This window comes from Culex quinquefasciatus, chromosome 2, assembly GCF_015732765.1.
Source record: "Culex quinquefasciatus strain JHB chromosome 2, VPISU_Cqui_1.0_pri_paternal, whole genome shotgun sequence".
Classification (NCBI taxonomy): Eukaryota; Metazoa; Arthropoda; class Insecta; order Diptera; family Culicidae; genus Culex; species Culex quinquefasciatus.
In genome coordinates this window covers 69,397,954-69,419,412 of record NC_051862.1, presented here as the reverse complement: position 1 = coordinate 69,419,412, position 21,459 = coordinate 69,397,954, and the positions used below count along the sequence as shown (strand labels likewise).

At 33.7% G+C, this 21,459-nt stretch overlaps 1 protein-coding gene and 2 non-coding genes across 3 annotated transcripts in view; all 3 read right to left on the bottom strand.

Annotated features, from left to right (window-relative positions):
* LOC6032364 (matrix metalloproteinase-2) overlaps positions 1-21,459 on the bottom strand; it is a 556,187-nt gene that overhangs the window by 444,833 nt on the left and 89,895 nt on the right. The window contains exons 2-3 of the mRNA XM_038251685.1: positions 15,319-15,420; positions 15,052-15,260 (exon numbers count right to left, since the gene is read on the bottom strand). Coding sequence (XP_038107613.1) covers positions 15,052-15,260; positions 15,319-15,420 — 311 coding nt within the window. The remainder of the gene's footprint in view (positions 1-15,051; positions 15,261-15,318; positions 15,421-21,459) is intronic.
* Trnar-acg lies at positions 15,478-15,550 on the bottom strand. The gene has a single exon. It is a non-coding gene; the product is annotated as a tRNA-Arg (tRNA).
* On the bottom strand, positions 17,860-17,943 carry Trnal-uaa. The gene has a single exon. It is a non-coding gene; the product is annotated as a tRNA-Leu (tRNA).

The window sequence follows — 21,459 nt, the reverse complement described above, 5'->3', positions numbered from 1 at the left end:
AAAGTTTCAAAAACATATCGGCATCTGATAAATCAATTAAAAATATAAGTTGTTTTGTAAACTAAGCTGTTATATAGGAAATACTTAACAATAAAAAACATATTTTTTGTTGAATTTAAGATAACTCCGGCTCCGACTCCGACTCCGGGTTATCAGAAATTTTCGGCTCCGACTCCGACTCCGACTCCAGCTCTTAAAATTTAGCCGACTCCGGCTCCGACTCCGACTCCAGCTGTTCGAGTTTTGACGACTCCGACTCCAGGTCCCCAAAAAGACCCGACTCCACCGACTCCGGCTCCGACTCCGACTCCGACTCCACAGCCCTGGTTAATATGTTGTTTTGGTAAATTAGCTCAAATCAATTTCTAATGCATTCCCCAGCGTTTAGAATCATTTTTAGGATGTTTGGGTTTACTATAAAATCTATTGATTTTTTAAAATTAATTTTCAATTTACAGTACCACAACATGTATTTTTCGCTAGTTTTTTGGTTTTTGTCAAATCATTTAGTTTTTTTTTAGTTTTTTTTTTAAACCGGATTGCGTAGATGAAAAATCGGTAAAGTTTAGATCGGTAATCCATCTGTCAAAATGAACACAGTTGTCGTTAAAAAGATCTTAGTGTGAAAAGATTGCTAAACAACTGAACTAGTGTAAAATGCATTTTAAAACACTTGTTTCATTCAAATGATAAAAGCATTGCATATAATTTTATTTTTTATTATTTTTTTAAGCTTGTTCCCCTTCTTATTTCTATGTTTGTGACATAATAATAGAAAGCTCCCTTATCGTTCACAATCGATTGTAGGGGAAATATACCCACTTTAAGCCTAATAAGCGGTCGTGTTTTAATGATGCTGGATAATCTGGAGTGTTTCTTGAAATTTACTAAAACCAAGTACACCAACGAGAAGAGCAACTTTTTGTAAACATTTCTGTTTGTTTTCACTTTCACTAAAAGTTATTCTACTTCTTTTAAAATCATTTGAAAAACATATTTCCAAAATGCATTCTAATCAAACGAGAATTCATTGGGCCCCGCCCGTTTTTCTATTTTTTGCTTAGTTTTTTTTTTACTTCAAGCGTTCTTTTGGGTCTGCTTAGTACTGCCAGTTGTAGTGAAATTTTAAGCGAACACTCACGAAAAGTAGCATTTATAGAGAAAGTTTCCTGGCATCACTGGCTCACTCCAACAGGCACTGCTGGTGGTGTTGGTGGCCACCCTTTGTTCTTTATTTGCCTTCGCTCGATTTTCTTCAGCCTTCGATGGAATGGGTAGTCAAAAGTCAAACGTCAAAAGACTTTGCGCGTTTGTTGTTTTTTTTTCTGATGGTGCTTGCTAATTATTTCCAATTTTACATAAATTTGTATTGGTCTTATGAACAACCGCCATCAGGGGTGACATTGGATCTGGTAGGTGACATTGGGTCATACAAATTTCTGCATTTTTCTCACCCCAAGACCCAACGTCACCCCTGTTGACGGTATCAATAAAAAAGTTATTTGAAAGCACACCAAAAATTATAAAAAATGATGATAAAAATGCTAAATTTATTTCTAATTTGTTATTTTAGTTATTTTCAAGTGCATTTTGAGTTGATTATAAAATAAACTGTTGATTTTAGGCAAAATTTCTGAAGTACTTCTTGATTTCAACCGTTTTTGACTTCCTCACCTTACTGAGGAAAGGCTAAAAAATCACTCGAAAAATGAACTTCTTAATTCGACCTCGTAGACCCACCTTCACGTATACATATCGACTCAGAATCATGTTCTGAGCAAATGTCTGTGTGGATGTGTGTAGGTGGGCGGACAAAAAAATTTCACTCGATTATCTCCGGACTGGATGAACGGATTTTGACCGTATTAGTTTCGTTCAATCCATCTTGGGGTCCCATAGGTCTCTATTTAAAATCAGCAAGTTTAGTTAAGTACTTCAAAAGTTATGCTAAAAGAACGATTTTGGCGTATGTCCGGAAGATTGTAAAAAGGGTGATTTTTGCAAGAAACCCTATCATGTTATACATTTTCAGAAAGGTATTAAAAAGACCTTTCCAATGAGCCCAATTTATTGAAGATCTGACAACCCTTTTCAAATGTTATTAGCACTTAAGTGTTATTTATACACTTTTTGGAGGCCGGATCTCAGATATTTCAGTAAAAATTATGTCCGGGTCCATCATGCGACCCATCGTTAGTTAGATAATTGAAAGCCTTTCAAATGAGCCTAAAACATCAAGGATCTGACAACCCTATCAAAAGTTATTGGCACTTAAGTGTTATTTATATACTTTCTGAAGGCCGGATCTGAGATATTGTGATAAAAATATTGTCTGAATCTTCCATGTAAACTTTCGTTGGATGGGTTTTTTTTATCAGACCTTGCCGATGAGCCAGAAAAAATGAAGGTCTGTGAACCCTATCAAAAGAAATCAGTAATAAAATTGATTTGTTAAACATGTTAAGGGAATGTTGCTATTTTTACTGAATGTATTGACTTTATGAATGTGAGGAAGGCACCAACCACCTAAAGGTGGATTAAGTAACGTTTTTATATAAAATAATAAATTGAAATATAACTTGAAAAAAAAGACAACAAAATAACTTATAAAATGATTACAAACTGTTTTTTTCTCTTACAAAAAAAAATCTAAAAAGACGGTTAAAATGTCGAAAGATTACCATTCAAAAGAAATAAAAATAGCAAACATCCCAACTACCCCATGAACATGTGCACCTTCAGCCCCTCCATTGAACCATCCGGACTCCTGATGGCTTGTCTCCAACTCTTTTGGCCAGTGCTACGCTGTGGTGGCATCCTCACCCGGGAGGACAGTCAATTCTTGTTCGGGAAGATCCAGAAAAACCATCACTCAGGTAAGAATCTTGGCTCGAGATAAAAATGCACTTTGTCGAAGAAAGGAACTAAATTAAAAAAATAAGAAAAAGAAATCTCTGGCGACGTCGGTGTGACGTCAAGCAAGGCTTCCGTTTTGTAGCGTTGTGTGTTTTATAAATAATTGAATCCAGTCGGGAAATGACAAGTCAGTGCCAGGTCGAACGAATTTGTACCAATCGTCTCCCAGTCTGCAGGTAGGCCTCTCGGCCAAGATAAAAATAACGTCGCTGGATGTTTCTTTTCTGTGGCTTCACCGCGCTGATGGATGCAGTTTAGTGAAAGAGATAAAATTATCACCCACTTTTGCCTCCTTGTTCGGAAAAGTCAAGGTGCAACCGTTGAATGTGCTTCTATCGCTGGAAACTAAACGATCAATTGTATAAACGCCTGAATGTAGACTAAGGTGCTCAACTGCTCGAAATAGATTTTGGTGGAGGTGCACGGTCGTTTACGTTTGAGTTTGCTCGATTGAAGTGTATGTGATCGTCTGTGCTGCATACATTTGGGCGATTAACAATGCGTTTGTCGCAGGTTTCTAAAAATTATTACACAGATGCCAAGAGAACGAATTAAATAAAAAAAACAACACAAAAACCTAACTTTTCTCAAGGAAAACATCGCTTGAGCAATTCCTTCGAGGCTTCGTTGTCGTTGTCGTGCTGAGCAAACCCTTTCGGGACCAGTTACGTGCAACAGGGCATTCCAAAAGACCGTTGTGTACGCAAAAGGGCGCCCATACGTTCAACGTGACCACGACACGTGACGGTGTGGCCGGAAATTGTGAAATTGTGCCTCCCCCTTTTCTTTTCTTTGCAGACACTTTTGTTGGGAAAGAAAGAGGAAACTTTGCGCTATTTATAAGCGGAAAAGGACATTCAACAAGTGGCAATTGCTGCTGAGGACAGGTTTCCATGTGGAAATGTAATTTTAGAAACTTTTTTCCAGACTGAAGGGTGGAGAATTTAAGTAGCTTCTAGCGTTTTTTTATTAGTACAAAATATTCTAGTATGCTTTGTATTTTGTAACTCTTTTTTAATGTGATCTCTAAAATCAAATAAATAAATTTATCATCATTATTACTTTCAATTTGATTACAGAGGGTTACTTCGGCTTCTACACATACAGAATCAATGTCAATTTCCGTGGCACTTTAGCTAATTGCCTTTTCCTGGGGGTCCTTTTCAACAACAGCAACAGGAACCTTCACATTTGGACCCCAGTGAATGTTACTCTCTGTGTCTCTCTCTCTCCACAAACCAAACCTACCATCAATTAATATCGCATCTGATAAATACAATGTAGCACCAGATGAGTGCTGCCAGGGTTGGGAAGCTTAAAATTAAATTATAATTTGAGTATATAATTTAATTCTAACAAATATCAACATAAAATAAGAAAATAACAAGTAAAAAATCCAAGCAAATAAAATCACTAACAAAATTCGAAGTTAACCTCTCTGAACTATTAGCACCAAATTACTTGTAATAAGTCCGGAGGCTCCCGAAAATTGGCCGCACAGGCCATCTCCAGCCAGAAACGGAGGAGGCGGAGAGCCACCCTAATGGGCCACGTGGACGGCAATAAGGCACAATGTTATTCGAGCCTTAATTGATGAAGTGCTTGCGTGCTGCTGCTGCTGCTGGTGGTGCTTCCGGTTTTGGCCTCTCTCTCTCTCTGAACCCGAGGAATGTGAGTGAAGGGATGGGCTGGCAAAAGACACTTTGGACGCTTCCGGTGTCCCCCCGGTGATGTCGTGGTCAGGACGAATGCGCGTATTACTCTGGTCCTGGCGGATGGACCTAGTGATGGTGCTTTTTCCACGATTGATGTCTTCCTGGGTGCCTCGTGCTGGGCTAGTGAATTTTGGGGGGGAATTTGGATACAGTTTCGAGTCAAAGTTGGCACAATGGGACAGTTTCGGGAAGGTTTAATTAGAAGATGGTAGTTTAAAAAAATAATACAACTGAAATAATATGAATGTTAAGAAAAAAGGCATGTCATAAACATTTGAATTATATCCTTAAAAATAATTTTCATAACAGTGCACTTCAATCATATCCAATTGTACCAAGATTTAAATAACCAATATTTAAGTATCTCTAGAAACTACTGGAATTATCGATGCAAATTTTGTTAACCTATTTTAAGCATTATTTGCAATATTTAGCATTATTTATCTCTCAACAAATAATGCTTAAAATAGGTGAACAAAATTTTAGTCTCAATAAAAAAACAAGCTGAGAAAGAAAAAAATGGTTTTGCATAAACATGATTAACCAAGAATTTAAATTTGAATCTAAATTTAAAAAAATCACGATAGAAACTTTATTTCAAATATCAGGCCTGATTGTACTTTTTTTAATGCTTAATCCTAAAATAAACATTATAACAATCACGTTACTGCCAAATTTTTCAAAATATCAATAAATTCATAAGAATATTGATTAATGTAAAGTATTTTCTCTATATTGTTTTTCTTGTTATACATACTGTAAATTTTTTTTTAACAATATTTGTTTTGTCTCAATACATTTTTGGAAAATTTTAAGAAAAGAGGCGTCAAAACTAAATAAAAAAAAACAATGGTTTCATTATATAATTTTTGCTGTCGTATCAACATTTTCGAAAGTAAAGATTGATTACCATTACAAAAGTAAAGAAATTAAAAGTAATCTGTATCCATAAAATTAACATAATTGATTAATTTTATCAAATATCAAATAATTTGAGTTTACCAAAAAAAATCTTTACAGTCCAAATTATTTATCAATGATCCAAAATGTATTTAAAATATAAACCACATCAGGGATCTTTTAAAAATGGTTTTATATGTTTTTATTTTCTTTCGAAATTTAAAAGTAATCAGAATATTGTTTGCCTCCTGATTTTTTTGAGAAGTTTTGAATATCCGTAAGAAGCCACCGCGAAATATGGACAAAATCATTTTTAACTGAGATTTCATAACTCATAGCCAAAAATTGGGTTTTTGGCACTTTTCAAATGTTAGGTTTGATTTTTAATTTTTGAACATATTTCAGTCGAAAATTTATAAAATTTGCACACTTATTTCATAATTAAACATTAAAAATTGTTGATATAGTAAAAATTTGAAGACAAATTGAAAAACATTTGAAAATTTAATTATTTAAATTTCACGACTTCGCAATGCCTTTTATAAAGAATAACCTGAGTAACAGTTGTCAATTTACGAAAATTTATTTATTTATTTTTTTATTAAGGTCGTTGCAAATATTTTTCAAACTTTATGTCCATCCCGAGATACAAATTTTCGAATATTTACACTCTATTTTTGAAGGACAACTGGCAAAGTTGTTTTGGACAAACCAATGATAAAAATGCCTTCTTCGGTCATAATTCCATGCCCTTCAAATAATTTCAGCCAAATAAAAAAAAAATCTAATGAAATCAATTTCCGGTTTTCTTGCTCAATTCTTTTTGTTTTGATTTTGAATGCGTTTTTAGGCCAATGCAAATATTCAAAAAAGTTTTGTCTCCTTGCCAAGTTCGAGGAGGGGCAAAAAACATTTAAAAAAACAAATATAAAAATTGAAATAACAAGCCATAGTTTCAACATTTGCATAAAAAGGTGTTTTTCGAAAGCATTTTGCACTAGTTCAGTTTTTTTTGCAATTATTTTTCAAAACAATGTTAAATTTGACGAAAACAGAATTTTCTGCCTAAAACAAACTTTTTGCGGTGGATTCTGAACGCATGGGAATACATTTTAATTGATTTCAGCTTATTGCTCTTGAAAATTCATTAAAATTTCGAAGTTTAACAAAAATCTCCTCGATTTTTCGGTGCGGCTTTAAAAATATTGCAAATGACTTGTTAAATTTTGTACGATTATTTAAATAAAATTAGAAATCAAAAAAATAAGGGATTCCAAATTTGCATTTCTATGATATCAATAATCAGAAACAATTTTTGATGTATAATAATAAAATAATCAAACTTAGTTAACTTGGTTATTTGACTCACATTGAAAATTATTTGTTTATTTATCCGGTTTATGACATTAACTTCATTTAAGCTAAAAAGTTAATTTCAAATTTCTGTGTGTCTCATGTATGAAATATCTGATTTTTTATTGAAATACATTTTAATTTCAATAGCGGTTCAATAGTGGTAGTCCTTCGAGGTTCTCACATTCGTGAACTTAATTCACGATTACGAAAATTGATTTTTTTTCTGTGTAGGTTTCAATATTTGGATGAAAAAAGTGTTTTCACACGCGTCTAGTTGCTTTCCAATCATTAGTTTTTAAAAAAAATCGATGTATTGACGGAAATTTTTTTCCACGAAAAAAAAACATTTGTACTTCATGAAAATTTAAAATATTTTCAAATGAGTTTAAACATGCTAAATATGATTATATACGCAGGAAAATTAATTTTAACTGGTTTTCGGTTGATTAAACTTTAATTTTCATTAAAATTTTGAAGTTTTTCGAAAAAAAACGTTTGCTCCTTGATTATTCAGGCTGACTTTGAAGGGGGTTGGCGACAAAAAACATTGAAAAATGCAAATAATTTTTGAAGTTTATATCTTTCAACTCTGACCCAAGTCAAGAGGAGGGAGGGGGAGCAACAAAATTAATGAAAAAGTTTTCAAATTGAATTTGCGAGCCACGGTTTTAACATTACAATGGAAAAAGCGTTAAAAATGCATTATACACCTGTCCAGTGATGTTCCAATCATTAGTTTTCAAAATACCTAAGTATTCACAAAAAAGTTTTTGATAAACATTTTTTTGGGATGGCTGCCTTGGTAATGTTTGACTAACATTCCCTGTTTTAAAGGCTAATTATGTAGTTTATTTTATTAACGTGACTTTGACCTAATTTAAGGCTAATGAAGAATGCATATTTGTAATGCCATGGAATAGATTTAAATGACCTTTGTTTCAATCTGAAAACATATGAATACATTTAATAGCATTCAAATGTGCAACACTTGCAAAACAAAGAAAAGTAACAGGAAGTTGCTGATGGATCGCTAGCAGGATAAAAGAAAAACCAAACAAGTTAAAGGCATATCAAAATATAGTAAAAGTTAAATTTTTCGAACAACAAAAGTTGCTCAAAATGCTCTTCTAAATATGGGCAAAAAAATAGGCAGTAGAGGCATCATTATGAAAACCTTAAATCCCACTGTTCTTTCCCCGAAGCAACAGCAACCGCTTGGCAGTTTTCGGCCTCGAAGTCCGTAAAATAGGTTAGTGCCAAAGGAAATCTATCACCCAGCCTTCGAAGAAGCAACCGCTGAGGTGGTGGTGGATCATCATTATCGCCATTGTGGGGAGTGGAGGAAAAAACAGCCCCCTCCGAGGAAAGTTGACCCTGATGCTCTCTTTCCTGGCCAGCCAAACACGAACCAACGATTCTTTACGCCCCCCATCTTTGGTCGTTTTCCCTGGCAAGGGAGCGCAGAGCGATGGGAATTTGAACTTAATTGTAGCTTTATTACATTTTCAGGATGCTTTTAGAGAAAATGGGACGGTGGGAAACTCGAGATTCGTCCTGCAGTTCTCAGCAGGAAGTGCTTCTTGGAAATGAATTATTTCACCACGTGGCCATCGAAGACGGCTTCCGTTGGACAGGACAGCACTGTCTTGGCCAATCTAGCCAGCAAACGGGGAGAAATCTCTATATTAGATGAAGTTGTGTTCTAATTACTGCTTGCGCGCTGTAAGTTGATTTTCTGTCGATAATTGGAGCCACTTTGGTGGCACCACTCACCGACTGTGTCTGGATCGGAAATTTGTCAATCGCGCGCTCGCCCGGTTGATTGTTTCCTCAAGAAGAAATGCTGCAGCCAGAGTGACAAGTGCAAAATTATCGTCGAAGCAGAAGATTGCTGCTGCTGCTGCACCACCGCTCGCGATAGCGTAATTGATTGTTTATTGCTTTTTAATTAAATTAGATATTAAATGAATTGAATATCGCAATTGAACTTTCCGAGGAACTCAATTTACGCATGGCGGAGCTGCCGGTGACAGTATCTCAGTGGTCGGGTTGATTGACTTGGTGGGTTTTGTTTGGGGGAGGAAATTGTCTTGAAATGTAAGCGGAAGATTGGCAGCTGAAAACTTAAGAATTACACTGAAAAGCTAATGATTAAGCTTAACAAATAAACAGCCAAATAACTCAACAATTGAACTACTGCCCGAGCAGATGGAAATATCGTGGGAATATTTTTTTTTGATTTTTGAAAATACAAGTCCAATAACATTTTATGTTATTGATAACAAGATTTGTTATTCGTCGCTATGATTTTCTTGTTATTGGATTGTTATTGTAATAACAGACTAATAACGAATTTAGTTATTCTTCGAACAAATCTTTGTTATTATTTTTTGTTAATTTAAAAACTAATATATTTTAACAGTATTTGATTTTAAAAAGGCATGAATTTTGTAATTACCGTCTGCTCGGGAACAAAAGAAGACTAAATATTTGCATAACAGTTGGCAACTCAACTTACACCTGAAAGAACTGAATATTGGGCTTAAACAGAACAACTCAAGACGAAATTAATAAAAAACAGACAATTTTAATTTCAAACAGAATACGAACTAAACAAATGATCAAATGAATTAGTGAAAACATAACTGCTGAACAGTTTAAATAATAAAATAAATAAATAAAACTTAATAAACTGCATACTGAAGTGAAAACCAAGGTTGTTAACGATAACATTATCAAGGCTCGATAACGATAACGATAGTGCTACCGTTATCGGGGTTATTCTATCGGCGACAATTTTATCGCCGATGATGGACGATAACTCATTTTTTTGTAAAACCGATTAATTCTACGATACCATCTTCAATTTTCAATGCTTTCACTAAGAATATATTTTTTCAAAATCTGGTAACTTTCATAGTAAAATATATTCTCAAAATTGTTCACAAGATACATTTTTTTCGAAAATACTCAAATTTTCAAGGAAATCAAAAAAAGCGCAATTTTGCATGCTTTTTCACAAATCACAGTATGTTTTTGAAAATACCAATATTTTCTAAATATGCAATATGGGTATCAAACGAAACGAAATTTTGTATTCATTGTTCCCTTATTAGAGGTTTTTTTTTTTTGAAAAACTAAAATTTGCATCAAATACCGTATCTTTTCTAAAATACCCAAATTTTCAAAATATGCAACATGGGTATCAAACGAAGCAAAATTTGGTTTGCTTTTTCACATGAATATAGTTTTATTTTTTTGGGAAAATATAATAATTTTCACAATTAACCGTATTTTTTAGAAAATTCTAAAATTTTCAAAATATGCAATATGGATATCAAACGAAGCGAAATTATGTATGCTTTTTTGACTTTGTTAGAGATTTTTGTGAAAAATTCTAAAATTTTCACAAATCACCGTATTTTTGAAATTTTTAAATTTTAATAGTGTGCTATGGTTTGCTTTTTCACATTTAAAGAGTTTTTTTGAAAATACATTTTTTTCACAAAATATCGTATTTTTTTAAAGTACTCAATTTTTCAAAATATGCAAAATGGATAGCAAACGAAGCGAAATTCCGTATGTTTTTTTTTCACTTTATTCAAGCTTTTTATTGTAGAATATTATTTTTTTTTTCGCAAAATACCGTATTTTTCGAAAATATTTTTTTTTCTATATTTGCAATATGGGTATCAAACATCGCAAGTTTTGTATAATATGAAGCATACACAATTTGAATGTATGTATGAAGCACGCATTATTTCGCTTCGTTTCATACCTATAATGCATATTTTGAAAATTTGAGTATTTTCAAAAAACACGGTAATTTGTGATTTTCAAAAAAAAAATCTCTAATAAATTGAAAAAGCATTGAATCGAAATTTTCAATTGAAACCCATATTGCAAATTTTGAAAATTTGGGTAATTTCGAAATGATACGGTATTTTGTGAAAATTTGATTTAGTATTTTCCAAAAAAACTCTAATAACTTGAAAAATCATACCAAATTATGCTTCTTTTAATACACATATTGCAAATTATGAAAATTTTATTTTTTTTAAAAAAAATACGGTATTTTGCGAAAATTTTAGTATTTCACGAAAAATACTTCATTAAAGTTAAAGAAACATACAAGATGTTGCTTCGTATGGGTAATATTGATGCAAATTATGTAAATTTTAGTATTTTCGAAAAAAAACGATGTTTTGTGAACAATTTTGAGTACACATTTTATTTTGAAACTTACTAGATTTTCAAAAAATATATTCTTAGTGAAAGCATTGAAAATTGAACATTATATGGTTGAATTAATAGATTTTAGAAAGATTTTAAAAATATGTTATCGTCCATTATCGGCGATAAGATCGTCCCAACGTTTTTAATCGATAAAATTATCGTCGATAATATTATAGTCTGACGATAACGATAATGGTTATCGTTTTCGTCAGACGACAATATTATCGACGATAAATTTATGAATTAATAGGGAGCGTTCTTTTATTACGTAACGCAGTAGAGGGGGAGGGCGATCGGAGGCCGTGTTACGCTCCATACAATTTTTTTAAAATTTGTATGGAAATTTTGTTACGAGGGGGGGGGGGTCTAAAAGTCCGATTTTTCGCGTTACGTAATAAAAGAACACTCCCTAACAACCTTGGTAAAAACATCAAATAAATGAAAATGAAAAGCTGAACAACTATAGACTTAATAATTGAACAATTAAAAACATAAAATTGATCAACTGCAAAATCGGCTGTTTGACTAAAAAACTGAGAACAGAAAAGCAGAAGAACAAAAGAAAAGAAGAACACAAGAACACAAGAACACAAGAACACAAGAACACAAGAACACAAGAACAGAAGAACAGAAGAACAGAAGAATAGAAGAACAAAAGAACAAAAGAACAAAAGAACAGAAGAATAGAAGAACAAAAGAACAAAAGAACAAAAGAACAAAAGAACAAAAGAACAAAAGAACAAAAGAACAAAAGAACAAAAGAACAAAAGAACAAAAGAACAAAAGAACAAAAGAACAAAAGAACAAAAGAACAAAAGAACAAAAGAACAAAAGAACAAAAGAACAAAAGAACAAAAGAACAAAAGAACAAAAGAACAAAAGAACAAAAGAACAAAAGAACAAAAGAACAAAAGAACAAAAGAACAAAAGAACAAAAGAACAAAAGAACAAAAGAACAAAAGAACAAAAGAACAAAAGAACAAAAGAACAAAAGAACAAAAGAACAAAAGAACAAAAGAACAAAAGAACAAAAGAACAAAAGAACAAAAGAACAAAAGAACAAAAGAACAAAAGAACAAAAGAACAAAAGAACAAAAGAACAAAAGAACAAAAGAACAAAAGAACAAAAGAACAAAAGAACAAAAGAACAAAAGAACAAAAGAACAAAAGAACAAAAGAACAAAAGAACAAAAGAACAAAAGAACAAAAGAACAAAAGAACAAAAGAACAAAAGAACAAAAGAACAAAAGAACAAAAGAACAAAAGAACAAAAGAACAAAAGAACAAAAGAACAAAAGAACAAAAGAACAAAAGAACAAAAGAACAAAAGAACAAAAGAACAAAAGAACAAAAGAACAAAAGAACAAAAGAACAAAAGAACAAAAGAACAAAAGAACAAAAGAACAAAAGAACAAAAGAACAAAAGAACAAAAGAACAAAAGAACAAAAGAACAAAAGAACAAAAGAACAAAAGAACAAAAGAACAAAAGAACAAAAGAACAAAAGAACAAAAGAACAAAAGAACAAAAGAACAAAAGAACAAAAGAACAAAAGAACAAAAGAACAAAAGAACAAAAGAACAAAAGAACAAAAGAACAAAAGAACAAAAGAACAAAAGAACAAAAGAACAAAAGAACAAAAGAACAAAAGAACAAAAGAACAAAAGAACAAAAGAACAAAAGAACAAAAGAACAAAAGAACAAAAGAACAAAAGAACAAAAGAACAAAAGAACAAAAGAACAAAAGAACAAAAGAACAAAAGAACAAAAGAACAAAAGAACAAAAGAACAAAAGAACAAAAGAACAAAAGAACAAAAGAACAAAAGAACAAAAGAACAAAAGAACAAAAGAACAAAAGAACAAAAGAACAAAAGAACAAAAGAACAAAAGAACAAAAGAACAAAAGAACAAAAGAACAAAAGAACAAAAGAACAAAAGAACAAAAGAACAAAAGAACAAAAGAACAAAAGAACAAAAGAACAAAAGAACAAAAGAACAAAAGAACAAAAGAACAAAAGAACAGAAGAAACGAATTTTCGTAGTCAACATTTTTTAGATTTTATTTTCATCATTTTACAAATTTTTGTTTGTTTAGTTGTTCGAATATCAATGAAATGGATTGTAAATAATTTTAGATTTGTTTTTGTTTTCTGTTCTTATAGACCAACAAACATAACTTTGGCCATTTCCAAATCCGTTGCTTTTGCAGATTTGAAATCATTAAATTCATTAACTACCAGCACTAGCGAGTGAAAATCGACTGAAAACGATACTAGTTGCTCAATCTTCTGAAAACAATATCAACGAAATAAAAATGTGCTCATAACAACTTGTTCACCTCCAGAGAAACAAGTCCTGGCACTATTCTCCGATATCCCAGTCAAGTTAAGTGGATAACCCTCAATTTGAGAATTTTGATTGTGTTTTTTCTTGAGTAATTCAAATTTTATGCAATTTTTTGATTAAATTTTCTTTCAAAATTCTTATTTTGATTACGAATTTTAAACAAAAATTCCACAAAATACTTAAGGGTTAAGAAAAGCATTCAAACTCTGTCATCTGAAACCCCGCACAATCGTGGTTTTCCAGCAAAGCTGCAAGCCGAGCTCCCTTTCAAAACGTTTCATGGCGAGAGAGAGGGAATGCTGTGGAAAAATTGAAATAAAATGTTTATGCAATTGATTGTGAGCGAGCTACACATCGGGCAGGGGGTACGAAACCCCATTATTGTGTCCGGATTCCCGTTGTTTCGACCTCCCCCCGGGTGGGGAATAGTTTGGTGTTGTTTTCCACTCAAGCCAGGAAAAGCTGGAGGAAAACCTCTTGAAATGACCCCCGACCGAGGAAACCCAGAGGCGGTTGCACAACCATCACATTCACAAATTCATCTACCAAACCCCGCCGTTCCTCCCTCTTGAAACCGAAGCCCCCTTCAGCAGTGGCTTGGACGGGGGCTGCTTTGCATTCATAACTGGAGTCCTGAAATGGTGGTATTCGAACCACCCGATGCTGATTATGACATTTCAAGTTGAGATATATATCCGATTGAAATAAATGTCACCGGAAAAGTACCATTTTCCCTGGCTGCTCGAGTGCTCGAGCTGTGAGGGTCACAGACAAGCGACAACATTTCGTTACAAACTTGCATGAGGTGCTAGAAAAAAATCAAACTTGCATGCAAGTTAAACCAGTTGAAGCTGCGACATCTAGTGGAGGCTAGTGCAAGTTAGCTCTGATTGTCTCTGGTATCGAAACAAGGGACAATTCGACAGACTACGAGCCTTGAGGACAACCACACCATCAGGACAGGTGCGATGGAGTGTGGGCAATATCCATTGAACGAGTATTGGTAGTACATGTTGTTGACAGGTGGGATCGGGGTCTCCATATTTCTGCACGAATTTGTCGAGGCCTGTGATGAGACTGATGTGGTAACGGTAATTATGGGCACAACTTTGAAGGCTTGGGTAGTTGAGCGGGCCTGTGATTGATCTGGAGTGGATAGTTTTGATTAGGGGGAATAACAAAGAACTTTGGCTCAAGCTTTGAACAAAGAATTGTAAGTACCCATTTATTTCCAATATAATAAATAACCAAATGCGAGATGTAAAATAATCTAGTATTTCCAAAAGTCTCGAGCAGAACACACGGATAAAAAAGAATTCCCAAAATCGTGAACAAGGGTTCATGAAAATGAGAACCACGAACAAAGTGTTCAAATCCCATGGTACGATTTCCAAAAACGTACCATGGGATTTGAACACTCTGTTCGTAGTTCCCATTGTCATGAACGCTTGTTCTCGATTTTGGGAACTCTTTTTTCTCCGTGCATCTGATGGATCTCGCAACAATTTAAAATTCTCAGCGTAAAAAAAATCACTAACCCTATAGTAATTAGATAGCAATCAACCCGTCCCAACTAACTCACCTCCATGTAACGGTGTGGTGGTCCCACTTCTGGCCCTGGATCACGAACCTCCGCTGGCGGCGCCCTCCGTTCCGGTATCGGCCCGACAGGCTGTTCGACGCCAGAAAGTCGTTCGACCCGGCCAGGTCGGGCGCCCCGCACCGAGGCCGCCGCAGCAGCTCCCGCGTCTCCCCGTCAATCTTCCCCGTCGGTTCCAGGTTGGCAAAGGCCTATCGAAAATGTTATGTTGTAACGAAAATTTTGAAAAGTAAGATTAGATGTTTTTACCTGTAAACTTTTCACTGCTTCACTCAGCTGGTCCATTGTCCGAAGGTTGCCAGTTTCAATGTTCGATTTGGGCAGGTAACCAAACTCCATTAAATAATTTTGCTGAAAAGAAATAAAGAAACAAAAATCAGTATTTAGGTTAGACAAAAAAGTATCGAGCGATCCTGCCAGGAGTCGAACCTGGAATCTTCTGATCCGTAGTCAGACGCGTTATCCATTGCGCCACAGGACCCGGTTGAAGCAATGTGAAGTAACGGTACTCTGACTCGGCACAGAGAGAGCGAAAATGCTCTACGAATAATAAGTTCTCTTCTAACCGACACAGTCGAACAAGCGGCATGAGTTGTCTCACGCGCACATGCGCAGTTCGTGCTAGTAGAAGTGAACGTCGGATGAATTTCTGTGAGCAGCGTTCATCCATAACGGTGGGTCTAAAAATAGAACCGAATGAAAACGACGGCGAAGGGGAACGATTCGAGCGTTTGGACAGTATTGTTGTTTTTCAAGGTTAAGTTAAACCAATTGATTGCAATTTTGCTCTTTTTTCCTTCTTTTTTAGGAGGGATTTCCAGAAAATTTTATTCAGCGGAAAACTTTACCTTTTGTTCTGTTTTATTTCATTATAAGAAACAGATCCAAGATCTTGACCAAAATGCCGGTGATGAAATATTTTAAAAATGCATTTTATATAATAATTCTAATGAAACATCAATCAACCGCCAAAATTTGACTAAAATGGAGTTGCAGAACTCAAATTTTATGTTAAAAATTAAAAAAACAAACGGATAATCATGTCTGGATTGTACTTGGATTTCATTTGTTTATTTTCTGACAGATTTTTGGCCTAATCAACATTTTTGGCAGGTTAAGGTGAAGCCGACAATAATTTTCTAAAAAAAATCATCTTCACTCCAAAATGCTCCTTATTAAGTTTAATTTTACGATTTTTTGTATTTTTGAACTGAATCATATTTTTTCAATTCGGTTTTATTGGTGTATAATCAAGATACAATAAGTTCTTTTGAGGTACATAACAGAGTTTTGGAGTTCTTTACAGCTGTGTGTTACATCATAATCCATTTTGGGACAGTTATTGCTTGTAAATAAAGGTGTCACCAAGAGTAACTTTGGCTGAGTACTATGCCTCTACGCATTTTTTCACAATTTAAATGATAATAGTGCCATTTTACAGCAGAAAATGTGAAAAATAGGCAAAAAATTGAAAAACACACATTTTAAATACTAGAACCAGTTCCAATTTTATTATTTGAAATTCTTTTCGTGGTTACTTTAGCAGACATGACAAAAATCAGTGTTTTTTGAAACTGTTTTTTTGCAGGCAAATAATAAAGGAAATGAAGATTACTATTTTTTTTGTTAAATGCCACACATAAATACAGTTTCCTGGTCATACAATAAATCTCAAAAACATATTTGATCAGAATCTTTAAATATTTCGTATTGTTAAATATATTTTCAAATATTTAATAATTCAAACAAATAACTTCAAATGCAATTTTGGTAGCAGATTAGTGGTAAACATTTATCTAAGAACTTATAATTTGGTCTCAAAGACATGGAAAATATTTATAACTATCATTGAGATATTTTTTGGATATAATTTGATGAAAAATTCATTTGTGTACTCGGTGATAAATTATCACATTTCCGTTACAGTTACTCTATATGTATGAACAAAATAAAAAAGCTGTTTTTCGATATTTTAAGTATTTTTGAATTTTCAAAGGCTCCAATAAATATAAAAATAATGCATTCAGTTTCAAAGAAAATATATTTTTTAAAGGACTGCACTATTTTAGATAAGACAAGTACAAATGAAGTGATGGTAACGATGGATTCATACAACAATATTTTACCACGTTTGATTTTTAAAGTGTATTTTTAATTCCCGCCTTAGCATTCAGTCCATACTCAATTATCAGAAGCCCTTGGAAAAAATTTACTTTGCATAATCGAATCATGAGTTTTGTTTTTCTTTGTCTTATTTTTGATTATTGTGCTTAAGTATGACTCCTGAACCACTCTAAGAAGATTTAAAATTGTTAAATCCAAGAAGGCGGTGATGAAATATTTGAAAAAGCGTATTTTAATTTGATAGGCAATTGACTACTCGACTAAAATAAGGTCGCAGAATTTGATTTTGATGTAGAAAGTAAGAAAATAAAAAAGTAATTATTTTTTTGCTCATGATTCGATTTTCCGAAGACCCATACAAAACCCACGGTTAATCGAGGCATCGAATAATCGAGCCTGGACTGTATTTAGAATTCATCAATCTAGTTAGATCATGCGTAACGGTTCATTCTATACACAAATGATTCATTTTCTAGTTCAAATTGACAAACAACACAACCGTTTGTTCATGAAATATTTCAAATTAATATTCCAATTAGAACTCGAAGGCCAGTCCCACACACACTCCAACAAAGCAACCCCTAATTTGGAAAATTCGTGTTACATTTTACCACACAAACCCCTAGCACCTCTCATCACTCTTCACACGTTCAAAAAATGAGGATGTGTCAGAAGTGGGGTTCGAACCCACGCTCCCTTACGGGAACCAGAGCTTAAATCTGGCGCCTTAGACCGCTCGGCCATCCTGACTTCGTACTGGGAGGGTGGTTCATAGCGGTACTAGAGCGCTGCTTTCCTCCTTCCGTCAGAGCAGTTCAAGTGGTCCGGTGGTACCGCTGTAAAGAAAACGGTGGGAGGTGGGAAAACTTATTTTCATTTTCGCTAGCAAGTGGGAAAATTTTGTGCCGTCGAAGGGGTTGGCTGATTTATTCGGCTAAATTTATGGCTTTTTTCGGGGGAGGGAGCGATAAGGCGAGTCTGAGGGTCTAAACGCAAATAAAAGATGATTTAGTCGACGGGAAACGAGAATCGCTGAGTCACATCTGAAAGAGTTGGGAAACCCCTTTAACTTTTTCTGCAAGTTAGTAGCCGTTGAAGTCGTCGCGCCATAGTTATTAGTTTCCAAATGGGGCAGATAGACACAACGATGAATTCGACGCACCCTCCTCACGATAGTAGGAGGTTCTCGAGACGGTTGTGTCGTAGTCGCAGTCGCAGTGGTCAATTACGCGGGGCAGACGTAATAAATTAAGGTTCTTTATTGAATCAATGGCGATTTAGCGGAATCATTTGTCGAACTTCAAGGGGGGTTGTGAAGTTGTTTTGACACTGGAAATTGTTGAGATTTGAACTTGGTCAACTTGTAACCTCATTAATTCAGTACAAATCGTGTAATCTTTGTTTTGATTTATAGTTCGATGCAGCTTGGCTGTTCTTTTGTTCAATAAAGTCCGGGAAAGTGTATTAACCTCACAGAAACCCTTTATTATCGCCACAGAAGCTTTTACTCTCTCTTTCTCACATGTTAAACCGTCTTCGACCGTCAAGCTAATTTATAGTCACTCTTTCGCTAGTTCTGGTCAAAGCAGTTGAGTGAGACATTCTTTCTTTCTTTTTTTTTCTTTCCCCACCCTCAATCGATCACAATTTGTTCTCACCGCAACAGGTCAGACCGGCAATTCGATTATGAATGGTGCCACATGGTTTGACGGGAAAAAATATGCTTAAGGTGAAGCCATTGATCATTTTCAAAGAAAATTGATCATCACTATAAAATATTCTGTATTAAATTCAATTTAACGAATTTTAGCACCAAAAGGAATCAGCATGTGCCGGTTGTTGCCTTCTTGAAGCCACTGAAAGAATTTTTGATCTAAATCAACTGTGCTTCAAAATTTATTTAATTTTGTGGCACAGTCATTGACGTCCTAGTTGATTGATGACGATTTCCATAGCTTTACAAAGAATAGGATAATCGTTACCAAAAGAAATCAGCATGTGTAGGGCACTATTCTAAACAAGTTGTTGAAGGAATTTTGTCAAAATATTGAAAGTGACGCAATTTTTTTTATCTTTGAACGAAAAATTATGACAATGATGGAAGTCTTCACGTTAAGTGAAGACCGTTGTGGAAAGTGATTTGAGGAATCCCCTGTTGCTAAATAAAACAGGTAGAAGTGGAAGCTTTCTGACCGAGGATGTTTGATGAACGATTTTTTAAATAAATGGGTCTGCAAAATTTGTGCGAAATTATAAAGCTGTTATTTTCCCGATCCTTCTTTGATTTCCGTGGAACTCCAAAGGGTAATTTTAGCCCCTAAATAAAAAAAATAGTTTTAGGTTTGGTTTTTCGGCTTTCAGTCATATAGCAGTGAAAACAATGTATTGTTTCAATTTCCGACGTTTCGGAAAATTTATTGCCTTTTTCAAGGATTAACCAAACCCAAAATTGTAGAGTAACAGTCGAGAGCATAACTACTAAAAAGATATGGAGATAAAAATTACAGGCCATGGTTTGACAAGCGAGCAATTTTTTTTTTAACTTTTTGTCACTAAAACTTGATTTGCAAAAAAAAAACACTATTTTTAATTTTTTTTAATTTTTTTATGTGTTTTAGAGGACATCAAATGCCAACTTTTCAGAAATTTCCAGGTTGGGCAAAAATTGTTTGACCGAGGTATGATTAATTGAATCAATACTGATTTTTTCAAAAAATTAAATAATGGTCGCAAAAATTTTTCAACTTCATTATTCGATGTAAAATCAAATTTGCAATCAAAACGTACTTAAGTGAATTTTTGATAAAGTGCACCGTTTTCAAGTTAAAGCTATTTTTAGGTAACTTTTTTGAAAATAGTCGCACTTTTTCATTTTTTAAAATTAGTGCACATGTTTGCCCACTTTTGACAAAAATATTTTTTAAAAGCTGAGAAAATTCTCTATATTTTGCTTTTTAGAACTTTGTTGATACGACCCTTAGTTGCTGAGACATTGCCATGCAAAGGTTTAAAAACATGAAAATTGATGATTGTCAAGTCTCACCCAAACAAACCACCATTTTCTAACGTCGATATCTCGGCAGCTAATGGTCCGATTTACAATGTTAAAATATGAAACATTCGTGCAATTTTCCGATCTCTTCGAAAACAATATTTTCAAAAAAATTTAATCAAGACTAACATTTCAAAAGGGCCAAATATTCAATATCACGCCCTTTTAAAATTATAGTCTTGGTTTACAAATTTTGAAAATATTTTTTCGAATAGATCGGAAAATTTCACGAATGTTTCATGTTTTAACAAATGGTGTGTTGTTTTGGTGAGACTTAAAAAACATCAATTTTCATGTGTTTAAACCTTTGCATGATAATATCTCAGAAACGGAGGGTCATATCAACAAAGTTCAAAAAAGCAAAATATAGAGAATTTTCTCAGCTTTCATAAATATTTTTTTCAAAAATGGGAAAAATGTGCACTTATTTAAAAAAATGAAAAACTGCGACTATTTTCAAAAAAGTTACCTAAAAATGGCTTTAACTTGAAATCGGTGCACTTTATCAAAATTTCACTGAAGTACTTTTTGATTGCAAATTCAATTTTACATCGAAAAATGAAGTTGAAAAATTTCTGTGACCAATATTTGGATTTTTTGGAAAAATCAGTATTGATTAAAAAAATCATAACTCGGTCAAAGATTTTTTGCACAACCTGGAAATTTCTGAAAAGTTGGCATTTGATGTCCTCTAAAACATATCAAAAAGTGAAAAAAAATTGAAAATAGTGTTTTATTGCAAATCAAGTTTTAGTGATAAAAAGTTAAATAAAAAATTACCAAATTGTTTTACCGTGTATCATTTTTTCAGTGTAGTCATTATCCATACCTACAACTTTACTGAAGTGACCAAGTAACCCTCGTCAGTTACATGATCTCCAAGTATGGCGTTTAAGGAGTTGTTTTTTGTTATATTTTAGTTATTTACCGATCCTCGGTCCCAACCTGGTCACAGCACCTAAAAGGACCTAATAAAAATAAGTTATGAAAAAAAAAAACTTTGTGTAAGACACCAAATCGATCAGAAAATTCCTTCAAAAGATACAGAGATTTGAATTTTCATATATCGTTTTTGTATGGACAGCTGCCAAATTTGTATGGACAAACTTATGATACAAAATGGCTTCTTTGGGCATACCGAAGGCACCAACAAAGTTTCAGTCAGATTAAAAACTACAATAATTAAAATTCTAAAAAAAACTAACCTAATCCAC